Source organism: Phasianus colchicus, chromosome 1 (assembly GCF_987193195.1).
Source record: "Phasianus colchicus chromosome 1, bPhaCol1.hap1.1, whole genome shotgun sequence".
In the NCBI taxonomy this organism is placed as follows: domain Eukaryota; kingdom Metazoa; phylum Chordata; class Aves; order Galliformes; family Phasianidae; genus Phasianus; species Phasianus colchicus.
Window position 1 is genome coordinate 64,839,335 of NC_143436.1, and position 14,551 is coordinate 64,853,885.

Here is a 14,551-nt window from a genome sequence, read left to right on the forward strand (position 1 = left end):
GATGCTGGTTTTAAAAGAACACTAAAGGTCATAAAATGACTGATGCATACAAAGCAGTTGATGTTGCCAAAGAAAAATTATTCCTTGATTTCTGGCAATGTCATGTTCCAGTCCTAAAACATAACAATTTATATAAATAGATATAGAATCATAGAATCACAAGGTTGGAAAGGACCTGAAAGATCATCTAGTCCAACCGTCTTCCAATCACCATTGCAACCACAAGCACTAACACATATCTCGTAGCTCCTCATCCAGATGCCTCTTGAACACTGCAGGGACGGCGACTCCACCACCTCCCTGGGCAGGGCATTCCAGTGCCTGACCACTCTCTGAGAGAAGAAGTTCTTCCTTATGTCTAATCTAAACCTCTTCTGGTACAACTTGTAACCATTTCCTCAGGTCCTGTTTGTTGTCTGGAGGAAGAGGCCAAACCTCTCCTCATCACAACCTCCCTTCAGGAAGTTGTAGAGTGCAATGAGGTCTCCCCTGAGCCTTCTCTTCTCCAGACTAAACAATCCCAACTGCCTCAGCTGCTCCTCATAAGACTTGTGCTCCAGACCCCTCACCAGTTTCATTGCCCTGCTCTGGACTTGCTCCAGGGCCTCAATGTCTGTCTTGTAGTGAGGGGCCCAAAACTGAACACAATACTTGTGGTGCAGCCTCACCAGTGCTGAGTACAGGGGGATGATCACCTCCCTGCTTCTGCTGGCCACACTGTTTCTAATTCAGGCCAGGATGGCATTGGCCCCCTTGGCCACCTGGGCACACTGTCGGCTGATGATCAGCCGAGCATCAACCAACACCCCCAGGTCCCTTTCCTCTTCACAGTCATCCAGCCACTCATCCCCAAACCTGTAGAGCTGCATGGGGTTATTGCGGCCAAAGTGCAGGGCCCAGCACTTGGCCTTGTTGAACCTCATCCCATTCATCTCAGCTCCAGTGACCCAGCTTATCTAGATAACTCTGAAGGGCCTCCCAACCCTCAGGCAGATTGACACCACCTCCAAACTTGGTATCATCTGCAAACCTACTGAATGTACGCTCAATCCCCTCATGTAGGTCATCAATAAACATACCAAACAAGATGGGCCCCAGTACAGACCCCTGGGGGACACCACTTGTAACAGGTCATCAGCTGGACTTAACTCCATTAACCTCTACCCGTTGGGCACGGCCCTCTAGCCAGTTTCTTATCCAGAGGAGAGTATAATTGTCCAGGCCACGGGCAGCCAGTTTCCCCAGGAGAATACTGTGTGTCAAAGGTTTTGCTGAAGTTTAGGTAGACTACAACAGTTTTTCCCTCATTTACCAGTCTGGTCACCCAGTTATAGAAGGAGATGAGGTTGGTCAAGCACAACCTGCCTTTCATCAGCCCGTGTTGGCTGGGCCTGATAAATAAATAATACAGAGTGTAATTCTCAGGAACAGAAATATGCTCTCCAGGCATTCTAGGGGAGGCTAGCAATGTTTTGTTTTCTGAATATTTAGAAAGCTTCTTCTTCGGGTATTTCACATGCCAATCTATGTGAGATACAAAATTTACTAATTTCTTGTGCAAATGCTTTGCCATAAGGCATTTAAACGTTTGAGCTACTTCCACCTACACAGAATTTCCCCTGCCTGGTAATGTTCAAGAACCACTAATTTTCTAGCTGCTGTATGAGTATTATAATAGACATAACTTTTTCCTGTCAGCAACCCCTTGAATAAAGGTATTGTTTATTTTTACTGTCATTCAAGTGTTCATTCATGATGTACAATGCATACATGAAATAATAAGCACTGATATTGTACTTAAGTAAGTGGAAAGAATGTTGCTTAAGCCTAGGTACTGTAAAGAATTAATTGGAGTCAAGATTACCTTGAAGTGAAGGAAAAATAGATTTGGATTTTTTATTTTAAAAAATAAAGTTGTCTCCTCGAGTACTCATTTAATTAATGTAAATGTCTGTAGATTGGAATGCATTTGTAAAAAGAACAAAACAAAAGAGCAAAACATTTAACAATATCAGCAAAAGTCACATGTATTGTAGTTGGGGTTGGGGTAGGGAGTAGATACAAATAAAAGCAGGCTTTTATTTTCACGGGCTATTTATCCAGCTATCCAGCAATGGTTGAAGATAATCTCTTCATTACCTCTGTGGCTACAATTACAACCCCATTTCACTAAGATTGTTGTTTAACAGACTCCATGGGGAGAGCAGGCACCACTGTTTGAAACTGAATATGAATTATGTCATGGATAAAATGTAAATTGATTATAAATTTCCCCTCAGCCTTCTGCAAACTGCAAGTTGTGAAGCTTAACATTAGGTCAAATGCTGTCATTTTTGAAAAGGGATCTAGCATTAGGTAGACTTTAAAATGTAGCTAAATTAGGATCCTACCTCCGGATTAAATTTTCGAACTTTAATAACTGCATAGGAATAATAAGCAGAAAGGCTGTTAATCGGAGAGCATTTGCTACCATTTCTATGGCTGCCTACTTGTGCCATCTATTCTGTTCTATTTCTGACACTGAAAGTTAACTAGCAAATTTGAAGAAAAACAAGAGGGTGTTACTGTAAAATAAATGTAGCAATTTTAGCATAGGAAGGAGTCCAAATTAATTATGAAACTGTGTGGAACTGAAGGAGAAACTTGGATTTCTTGTGCTATTTTAACAGATAGGTGATGATCTACGCCAGGATATGCTGGTTCTGCAAATTATTCGAGTGATTGACAACATATGGCTCCAAGAAGGTCTGGATATGCAAATGATAATTTATAGATGTTTATCTACAGGAAAAGGCCAAGGTCAGTTTCAGTTTACAAAGATTATTCCTATCACATTATTCATATCTCATGTAAACAATGGTACAGAAGTATCTCATCTCAACTTTTATTTTCATGAGTGTCCTAGTGTCCTGTTTATCTTTCCTTGTAAAAAAAAAAAAAAAAAAAAAAAAGTTCCGAACTTCATTTATTCAAGCTCTAAATCATATGCCTGTATAATCCTGAATGTTCATTGCTTTCCAGAAGTACAACCAAATTCATTTAACTTTATAGCAACCTAGGCTAGAAGTTTGCAAAAGCTTCAATACCATCAGCTGTCACCATATTCTTAAAAGTAACTTCAAATATCAAAAAGAGGGCCTTGGAGAAAATTTGCTATAGCTACTAAAGTTTTAATCCAGTGTGATCCCACGAAGATGCTTAAATGAACCTAGAAGCTTGTGGTTACAGAAGGTACCTGTAGACAAGTGATGACAGCTTTCCTATGTTGAATTTGATATATAACTCTTGCAAATTATGCTGCTTAGGGCAGGCCTGACTCATCTGAAAGCCTTATTTCTCTCTTTTATGGTTGTTATAGTAGAGCTGTAGCAGGGATGCCAATTGCCTGCTACAAAAAAATTACTGACAGCAAAAAGCTTACTATTTTTCACTGACTCTCTAACTATTTTACTGAAAATATTCCTTTCACAACAGAAGACTGATGTATTCTGATTATTTTCTGTAGAAAATCTACCAAAATAAATAAATAAATTAATAATAATAAAAAGATACTCATTTGTTCTGTGAGCCACAAAGAGCAAATGAGAGATGATGAAAGATCTGAAGGGACTATGATAAAGTATAGATAACTTCACACACTTGGCAGGTGGTTAAGGTGAACTGAAAAAGACTACTGCCTTCTTTGCAGAGATTGGATTCAAAGTCTGAAGACTTCCACTTGAAAGGCAAATAACATAAAGAATATTACTTCTGAACATAGTGTTATAGTCTCTCTTACACACTAACACTTAATTTGCTTTTTGCCAAGAAAGATGTAGATAACATCTTGAAATAATATTCTTGTCTGACGTTCTCTTCCTTTCAGTACCATTGTAGCAGAAAACCTCTCAACTTCTCAGATTTTCCCCACAGTGCCTTTCCTTAAGAATAATGTTAATATAACTGATTTACAGTTGATAATCAAGGATAAAAGGACCAAGTGACATGCCTGTGAGAGAGAACATGTACAAAACTACACTTATTTACTCAGATCCTTCAAGTCCTGGGCTAACGTCTTGCTTTGTGGACCAGCTTTTCCACTCAAGGGGGATAGGAGATAATCACTATGTAGTCATGGGAACACAGGAATCACTTAAAACTCAAGCAAACACAGATAAATATAAAGCAGATAAAGCACTCTGAGGATATGACTTTCCAGGCATGGCACTGTAGAGAAGCCTGTCACCAACTGAACTCATTAAAAGTCCTTCCTGTAATGCAGAGTTGCAGAGAGAGGTGCCAGGGGACCACATACAGGAACAGTGGCAGAAGGCTGGCGAGCCAGCTCTCAGTTCCAAAGAAGAAATTAAGTACAAGCAGTAGGGACATAAGATTCAAGTGAAGCATTGCAAAATGTTTGGCTTCTTTTGCATTTTGAAGTCACCTTGGATCAGAGTAGTCTCAGGTAGTATACCGTCTCCAGCTGTGATCAGTATCATATACTGAAAAAAATGTCTGTAGTATTCTTGAAATAAATGCATATGAAAGAACTTTCTATTCCATAGTAAATATCTGATTCAAAAAAATTTTTAACAGATTTTTGTTTGCACACACATTATACCCACTTTGAATCTTGTTGGCCTTGTTGGTACCTTGAAACAGTTATGCATGCACAGTTGTTACTGGTGATTTTATTTCTTCATGAAACTGCCATTTTTCACTACCTGTCTTTTGTTTTATTGTCTTAAGACAAAGAAAAAATTAAATCTTTTTCTATCTTCTTGATTGAATTCATTGTTTTGTAAGTTTCTAAGCATGTATTTTTCATGCATGGAATGATCAAAAAATACGCAAATGCATTGGCCGTCTTCACATTTTTTTAAAGTTGTGGGCTTATCTCTCATGTGTCCTCTTTTGTATCTGATTAGGACTTGTACAGATGGTGCCAGATGCTACCACACTAGCCAAGATCCACAGGGAATCTGGACTGATAGGACCATTGAAAGAAAACACAATTAAAAAATGGTTCCGTCATCACCATCATCTGGAATCCAGTTACCAAGAGGTAACATAATAATGAACCTTATTATATATTTCATCCTATGTCATGTGAAACAAGAAAGCGTCATGACAGTATGCAGCAATAAACAGATGACTCACACTCGAGGCAAACAAGTAACAGGCATAGAAGCCAGGGAATTGATTTAAATTACCATTCTCTTTCCAAAGAGATACTGCTCTGGGTCAGCTGCTTTGCAATGCTTTGCCTATAAAAACACATCATAGAGATGTTTTGAAATAGAAATAGTGAAGTGAAGAGAATCTGAGGTATTAAATTTTGAGCTCCAAAATATTTTTTTAGGTCCAGCTCTTGAAATAATTGATTTTATATAAACAGTGCAAAATCTTAGTGGGTTTTCTGTATTTGAAACTAGCCACAGCAATACCAAGTTTTGTAAAGCTGTGTTATAGAAACTGCCTAGTCATATGATACATTAGATCAAGCTTCTCATTTCACATTGTGGGATCCCATGTAATGCATCTGTTAACCAAGCATTATGAATGCACCAAGAAGACCAAAGTTTTATTTATAGATGCAGAGATTCAAGAGTTCCTCTTGAAAGGAACTTCTATTCATTCTTTGATGGCTGAGCATATTCTAAGGTCCATTAAAAATTTTTTACTACTTGTGTTGCTAGGACAAGTTTTGATTCCTTCTTCATGCCAGCAGTAGATTTGTAGCCAACATTTAAAATGAATTTTAAAGGGAAGACTTGAGCGTTATCATTTTGTAAATGAACTGCTTTTCTGAAAGTTCATTAGTAGACAGATATATAGCAGAAATGTGTTTGATAATCTTTAGTGTTTTATAGTTATTCAATAGGTTTTTGTTCATCCATATTTTCAATAAGAACATTCAAATTCCTAGTATATGATGTAGATTCAGTTAAACAGGATCAATCCATTCAGAAATAAAAACAAAAAATTGTGTTTACAGTATTATGGCAGATGTGCAGCCAACATTTTGATTGGAAAGTTAGCTAGCTATCAGTTACTGACTGAAAATCTGTTTTCTTACTGCTGCTACTCTTTGTAAAAAAAAAAGTACCATTAACGTGAAATTTTATAAAACCAATTTCTACCCATTTTCTTTTGATTTTTTTAAACATATAAAATGCAGTCCACTCTGATTGCATAGGGCATGCACAAAATTGCTACTATATATTCACCTTGCACTTGCTGGTGAATTAACCTTTCTCTTTTACTTAGTAATTTTTTACTCATACAATATTGTATTTAAGGCACTCAAAAAGCTTATGCAGAATAAGCTTTAATATCCTCATTTTATGGTTGAGTGAACAGAATCACAGGAAGCTTAAGTGTTTTATCCAAGGTCATCTAAGTGAGTAAATAATACAGTTAGACATAAAATTCACCAGTCTTGTGCTGTGGCCTAAGTCTTCCACAGTGCTGTCATCCAGCATATCAGCCATTGCTGATGTCACCCTCAATCTACATGGAAATCCTGAATGCCTGAGTAATGATTTACCTTGCCTCAGGTTTTGTCCAAAAACATGATGATCACGAGTAAGGATTTTTTGGGTTTCTACGTAAATGAAACTCGTTGTGATTGATACCCATGAAAGATTAAGACTTTTGAATAAGAATTGATTTACAGTACTTAAACTATTATTGATAAGATTAAAAAAAAAAAAAGAAAGAAAGAAAAAAAAAAGGATGAGAATTATTCCTTTTGCTTTGGGGTAGAAAACTGATCATGATTTAAATCAGAAATAACTCTCCCCACAGAGAGGATGCTGAATGCGTATGTTGTGAAAGTGATTGGGTAGATTCTGCTAATAGGAGAAGTCTGCAGTTGTTAAATGCTTCTCACAGAACTTAGTACAAAACAGAACCCATCTAAGGGTGTCCGGTAAGCAGGTCAGCAGCTTGCACTTTTTCCTATGTCAGTTGTAGACACTTTTTTTGCAAAAAGCAATGCCACAATGTAGTACTGTAAAGATTGATGGGATGGATCTGAATGAGTAGAATTACTGGGAAAGTACATATCTCCACTGTGTAAAAATGCTCATCAGTGAAGTAGGTTATATCAAACAGGAAAGCTAGACTGATTTGCAGTTTAATCGTTCTTTTGGTTTTCTCTGCATGACACTTGGTTTGATCTCATAGTCTATTTGGATTTGCAGATGCTATGCACAGAAAATGATTTAGCCTTTGTTATTTCAGTTCATTTCTGTAAAATGGAGATAGTATGAGACTTGATTCATTGTAATTTAATGCAGTTGAAATGTGAAGAGAAAAGACCTATGTAGGTACAGAACAATTGTGTAAAATAACCCACTTCTTTACAGCACAATTTGTAAAATTAATAGATTTCCATCTTACTTCTAAACGATTTCTTTTACAATAGAGATGCAGACTATTGCACAGAAAATAAGCTTTCTGACATCTATCTTGTTTTTCTTAGGTACCTTTCAGCTTGTAAGTTTTCCATAGAATTCCAAGAATCTATAAACCACAAGTTGAAAACTTCATGCATAAATTTGTTGTTGCATTGTAACTTTGAAATTTCTGTATTAATTGTTCTTTAACCAATCCTAAAAACACTCGTGTTAAAATTTTAGCAACATTTGTAGAACCACATTTACTTGCTTTTAGCATTGAAAAAAAAAAAGAAAAAGAAAAAGAAAAAAAAAAGGAAAAAATTTGTCTCTATATTTCTAATAAGTGCTTTTGTTTAATTAACTAGGCAATAAGGAATTTCTTTCATTCCTGTGCTGGCTGGTGTGTTGTCACCTTCATTCTAGGAGTTTGTGATCGACACAATGACAACATAATGTTGACGAATGCTGGACACATGTTTCACATTGATTTTGGAAGATTTTTAGGTCACGCACAGACATTTGGAAGTATAAGAAGGTTGGTATATATCGTAATACATACAATAAAAAGACTTTAAAAAGATGTTCTGAACACCCATTAAAAAAAGTACAAATAAGGTCATGCTTTTTTTCTTTCAATTTTTCACAAAACATCAAAAAGATATAGGAATGACTAGAAAGGTAGTTAAAATGAAATTCTGGAGATCCCCTTTCAGTCTTAAACACAAACAAACTAGCAAAAAAAACCCTTATCTGGTCAGAAATTTGAATTAGATTAACGTGGGTAGTGAACAGAATAGTAGACTGGCCTATGTCAAACAGATTCTGCTTTCCATTTTTTTCTCTAACAGGGTTTCTATAATGAATGCCAAACCATAGGTGTATCTAATTGACAACTCCTTTTCCATACTGAGAGAATAACCCAAATTTTCCAATTAGACATGAAAAGTGACTGCATTAAGCCTCTGTGGGTGTAACTGCAATCTTTTCATCGTCTTTCAAAGATAATGAAGGTCAGGTTCTATTTTGTGGTTATCTTGTTTTACTTAGATAAGACTGCAACTTTTCTGTTTCTATCTATCTCTGCTACCTATACGATGATAAGTATAAATAAAATAGTGCGATCATGTTTTCTAGTTTCTGCTGTGGACATGCTATAGGAGGATTAATAAAATAATAAATAATATTAATAAAAATAGGTGGAATCATTCTCGTGTGCACAGCACATGAAGAAACTGTTAAGTAGGGAATGGATGAATGATACTTAATAATGACAAGGTTAGTGGGGAGAATGACGTTTTTCCATGTTTCCTAATAGTTCCAGAACTAGTACTAGAATTAAGAGTTTGAGTTAATCATTCCTTTCTTTTCTTTTGTTTTCTTTCTTTTTTTTTTTCTTTTTTTTTTTTTTTTTTTTTTTTTTTAAGCTTGCCTTTGACTATTTTACACTATCTCCGTGTATGAGACAGAAATTACTGTGGGAATATTGATATGAGGGAAGCTGATGAGGCTAATAAGTACTCCGTGAGCTAGACAGTCAAAAGATTTAGCTGCAGTGTTCAGAATTATCATCAGTCATTCAAGATATGTTCTTTTAATCCTACTTACTTGATAGGGAAATAATAAAGCAGAACAGAGCCATAAAAAAGATACTCAGGCACACTCAGTTAAATGTTGCATCTTTCACTTCAGCAAACCTTCTTTTAGAGCCCAGTAGAATTTTTCTTGAGTAGTGTTCACCCACGAGCAAATTATTTAGTGGGAGTGAAAGGTAGGACCAACAAAATATAAGGAGATACACAGCAATCAAATTTAAGCAGAAATTATATAATAGAAATAATAAAAGTAGATTTTGATTTTATTGTTTTACAATTCAGTCTTACTACACTGTGTAAATAAGACAATAAAAATGAGTTATATTGTAGTAACATCCATAAATAGTAGCCATTTTTTTCCTCTTTCTCCATGCAGTATATTGCTTTTATAACATAAAATAAAATGATAATTGACATTTTAGGACCTCTACTTAATTCCCAGATGGTTCCTCAGCAAAACAAAGACTCATACTTTCTGTAGGTTGTGAACATCATGGGTCTTCCCTGAACCTGCATGCAGCTGAGCAGGTATGAGATTAATGACTATGGTTCTCATGAGCTGAATGCACCTTCAATAAATGTAACATATTATTTGTAACACAGAAACATAGGCATATGACATTTCTACTTCCCATAAAGTTCAAGCTCACTCAATTTAAAATGCTCAGTGCTATTTGTATCCATCCATTCCCACAAGGCAAATCCTGAGGTAGTTTTAGTCTCTACTTTTAACACTTCTTTATATAAAATTTTTATTTGAGTTCTTATTAGATTTTTATTTGAATTCTTTTCACTATCAAATGATTTCATGCTCCTAAAATAATATTGATAAAACAGCAACAAAATAATTTTAGATTTTGGAATTATTTGTGCTGACCCTCGGATGTTTTGGTTTTTTATTGTACAGTAGATGCTATATATACATACTTTTGAAGTTCTGTCAGTAGCTTTAAAGAATGAAGTGTCTAATGCAAATCTCTAAACAAATAACAACAACAACAAAAAAAAGCTATGCAAATGAATAAATTCGTATAGCTTATTATCTGAATAATCTTTATCTTTATCTTTATAAAAAAATGGACACTCCTTTAAAAATTTAGGAAGATATCTTTCTTGAAACAGCTATCCAATCTGCTTTCAGATTGTTCTTTTTGACAGTAACAAAATCTTATTTCTCATAAACTTCCCTGAGAATAGGTCTTCTCCAACATTCTGAATATGGAACACTAACTCTGATGTAAATTAAGATATACACAGTAGCTTTGAGAATCCCACACTGTCATGCATGGGCCGTGGTTCTTTCTATGAAATCCAGTGTGAGTCTACAAAGTATCCTTTGAAGATTATATAATTCATGTAGTCATGCTTATTTTTGCATTCATGACTGCATAACACCCTTGCAAGGGCTTAGTGAATTTTTCAGTTTCCTCCCCTCATTATTAAAAGGTGTCCAATAAACCTGCCCAGATTTGAGTTCAAGGCAGAAGACAGTGGTTCAGCACTTACTCTGTCCAGAGGGAAGACTAATCAGGAATATTCTGTCTTTTCTAGTTCCCTATACCTTCACACAGGCAAATATCTTAAATAGTAATAATAACCTATCTTTATATATCTAATGTTTTGGAAAAGTGTTGGAGGGTTGGATGCTAAAAAGCATCATGAGAGAGCTTGGCAGAGATGATATTCCCAAATTCCCACCAGGAAACTTTCCTTTTGAAAATGAGACTTTTTTTTTTTTTTTTTTTTTTTTTTTAATCACACTAAACAACACATTTTGTTAGTGCTAATAAAATTCCACTTCTTTCATTTTCTAATCCAGCCACTGCATTTGACCCTATATTATCCTAAAGTACTTAATTGTTCAGATACACTGCAAACTGCATGAAGAAACTTCTATCATTTAATTTAACTGTCCTATTCTTTCACTATTCCATGACTATTCCATGGCAATCACCTTCTAAGACCCACTCTGAGTGAAACAGCTGTACTATTATTCAGGTAATCAAATGGGAGTAAGGCAGTCGTCAAATGGCATGGAAAAAGATGTCAGGCTCATGGCTGTACTTGGTGTACTTTCTTTGATTTTTTTTTTCTTCTTTTCAATGCTGACCAGTTCTTTTTAAACATTTTTTAATTGGTGAATTAGGCAGTAACATATTTATTTAAATCCTGTACTAGCTGAACGAGTCCAATCTTTACCAGTCTCATCTTTTCCCCTACTAGTCACTTGCAGAACTACTATATTTTTTTAGTCAGTGATATGAAGTTTGAAAGCTGATGGCAAGACAGTAGTACAGTTCATGGCATGCTATATATTCACATTGTGTCTTGTATCTATTTTTTTTTTAAATAACTAATCACAGATTTTTTGTTTTCCCTGATCTGAATCACAGAGACACTCATCTTTTTGCCAAACTAATCCTGCGTGTTGGCGGGGTTTTCCCAGAAGTTACATCTGCTAAGTTGGTTTTCTTCTGCAAAGTTAATTACTGGAGGCAGTCTAACTATTCCACTGGGTTTTTTTGAAGGAAGTTTCAAAAATATGGGAAAACGATGTTTCCCACACTTTCTTCTTACATCAGTAAATTTTCTATACTGAAAAGCACTTAAGAAAGTCTGAGCATATAGAAAATTATCTCTTCTTATTTAATAAGTAACACTTTTCATTTTAATTGTTAATAAAATTGATTTTAGTTTTCCTGGAAGAGTTTATTTGAAAAAATGTATTTTTTTTTTAGTCATTTCTTTCTAAAATGTCAAAGTTGGAATCCATTCAGAGAAAAAAAAAAAAAAGCTCTATCTACATGATTACTTTTCCTACTGTTAGGAAAATAATGGAAGAAGGGAGATAAGCATTTGAAATGCAATTTGAAATTTGAAATGATTTTTTTTGGGGGGGAGGGGGGTACTCCTTAAAGGAAAAGCCTAGAATGTGAAAGTTGAAAAATAAATTGATATATAAACAAACTGTTTCTTTGGGCTTAGAATCATTATAAATGTTTCAGTGTGCCTGTTTAATAGTTTATTTTCTGCAGGTTAAATTTATTATTCCAGTATCATCAATCTGGAGTTAGTAGTTTATGTGAAGTATAAAAGCCAGTATCCATTTTCAGCACTTCCTCTATTTTACCCTTCAAAAATCTCTGATTGAAATCCTGGAAAGATTTAATTTCATAACTTAAAGCATTAGTATCCCCAGTGGTCTTAATAAGATTATACAGGTGTTTAAAGTTAGTCATACACATCAGTCTTTGCATAAAGACCAAAAGGTGAAATATGCATAAAAGACATAAAGGTTAAACAGTATCACCTGAAAGGTGAAAAGGCCTAAAGAGGCTTGAATTTATGAGGCAAGAAGTACATCACTTCTGAAGTTAGGCACCTCTAATTGCCATAAGTTAAACACCAACAGCACAAATCAAGACCAAGCAGTATAATTTGCAGTCCTGAATTTCAGATGCATTTATGTTCCCTTTGTCTACTTCGAACAGTGGCATTTATTGTTACTGTTTTGCTGCATTCTGTAATTATCAATCCTGAATAGTAGTTTGTGCTTTTCTAGAGGGTGTTTATTAATAGCCTCTTGTGGAGAGCATTCAGTTAAACCTTTATGAGTAAATTATATTCACTGTCCACTTGGTATTCTTGATTTAATTCGTTATCTTTTTCAAAGTAGCAAGACTTTGAAAAGACATTTAGGAGGGCATGTTTTGTTTTTTATCCCATACAATCACTTTTTTGACCCTGTCCAGTTCTGTTCATCCAAGTGCATTCTTCTCCTGCTCTATTGAGTCCCCTGGAACCCAGTTCCCATCTGTCATGACTCCCAGCATCATGACTCCCAGTGTCCGTCCCATCTTTTCATTCTGCTGAGTCACAGCATTAGCTACTTTCCAATCTTTAGGAATAGCTGTTTTCCTGAAGGAGTAATCATGTCTTCTTGGCAACAGTTATTTGGGCTGGATAAACTATTTGATGCCGTCAGAGGCACCAGTGGAATTCCTTCCACTTCTCAAGATTTATCACACAAATCATTTCAGTGACTCTCTATCACCTTCCTATTTTAGAGATCTCATTCTGCTCTCTCTCCTTCTCTTTTTTTCTCATTTACTCCATGAATTTCTTTAAATCATGACTCTACAAACAGGAATTTTAAGAATAAAACAGAAATAAAAGAGAAAAAGATAGGATGTTCACTTTTATTATATGATTTTATTTGTTGTTCTTTCCAAAGTATAACTCTTTACAGAGACATTTCCTCTTTCCTCCTCCCTCAGAAACATTTTATTGTAGCATCTGTTTCTCCAAAAGCATTCTACATACCTATTTATATTCAGGGAAAGCTGCTCTCACACAGTCTGAGTATATCAAGCACTTTTAAATTAATCTCTGTAGCTTGGTTGTGATATCTATTTCTTCTTGTTCTGCATATTACCTCTTTGTCCTTCATCCTTAAGTGGAAAGCATGCTGACATATTTAATTCATGTAGGATTTCATGCCCTGCTCTAAGAAATTTCAGCTTCTTCATCACTGATTTATTCTTCTGTTTTTGGAATACAAAACTCCATCAGACATCTATTACTATCTTTTCCAAATAGTCATCTCATACAAAAAAGACCTGTTAGCTGATTAATTAGTCAGTGTGAGATATAAACCCTGTTGTTTTAAGGTATCTTTCAGGTCTTGAGATTTAAAATCCTTCCCCCTCCCTCCCCCCTTATTTATTTTTTTCACTGCTGAGAGGCAATCAGAACACAAAAAGAAGTTGGTCAGCAATCTCCATTAACCAGAGGAATTGTTACAATCTCCTTGTGAATTAACTCTCAACTATTCTATCCATATGTTTAGTAATAAATTCCTAACAAATCTGGAAAATGTGATAGTCATAGAAAATGACATGAAGCATCAGGAAAGCTGTACTAAACACTTTCCAATACTGGTACTGAATGTAAAGTGTATAAAGGACTTAAATACACCTTAAAATTGTTATGCAGTCTGGTTGCTAGTGACTCGAAGTAGAAGCTGCTTTGTATGTGTCTCTCAAGATAAGGACACAGACTTGAATTCCCAGAGTTTCCCTGGACACAGTAGTCCTGGACACAGTAGTGCTTTTAAATTAGTCTATAAGAGATGCAGGGTTGCAGCCAGGATGTGTATGTTCTTTGAGTACATCTTGTAGGGAGAATCTATTTTGGGATTCTTCCAAAGTATCTGACTTAACAAAGTGGTTGAAATTCTGATGTGCATGAATAAATTCTGTGGTCAAATTTCAGAATAACTAGTGATCACAGTGGAGACTGGGAAAATGCAGCCAGTGTGAAAACCAGCAACAGATGACCAAAACTAGTTTCTGCTTTCCCATCATGAGTCTATTGCCAGTTTTCTTGTTACAAGGTAGGGTTCCAAATGAGCCCCTAATGGCAATACACACTGCAAATGTTAGGTCTGTATTGAGAACTGTGACCATGTCTAACCTTAGCTGTACATATTTGTCATACTTATACTGTCACTTTGCGTAGTAATCCTATGAGAACAGATGTACTCAAATTTCCATTTCAATAACTTCACTTGGC

At 35.4% G+C, this 14,551-nt stretch overlaps 1 protein-coding gene across 2 annotated transcripts in view; it reads left to right on the forward strand.

Moving 5' to 3' along the window:
- The window catches only part of PIK3C2G (phosphatidylinositol-4-phosphate 3-kinase catalytic subunit type 2 gamma), a 286,035-nt gene that overhangs the window by 202,455 nt on the left and 69,029 nt on the right, over positions 1-14,551 (forward strand). For both annotated transcript variants that reach the window (XM_090145886.1, XM_090145891.1), the window contains exons 22-24: positions 2,670-2,799; positions 4,908-5,044; positions 7,751-7,920. In XM_090145886.1, coding sequence (XP_090002012.1) covers positions 2,670-2,799; positions 4,908-5,044; positions 7,751-7,920 — 437 coding nt within the window. The remainder of the gene's footprint in view (positions 1-2,669; positions 2,800-4,907; positions 5,045-7,750; positions 7,921-14,551) is intronic.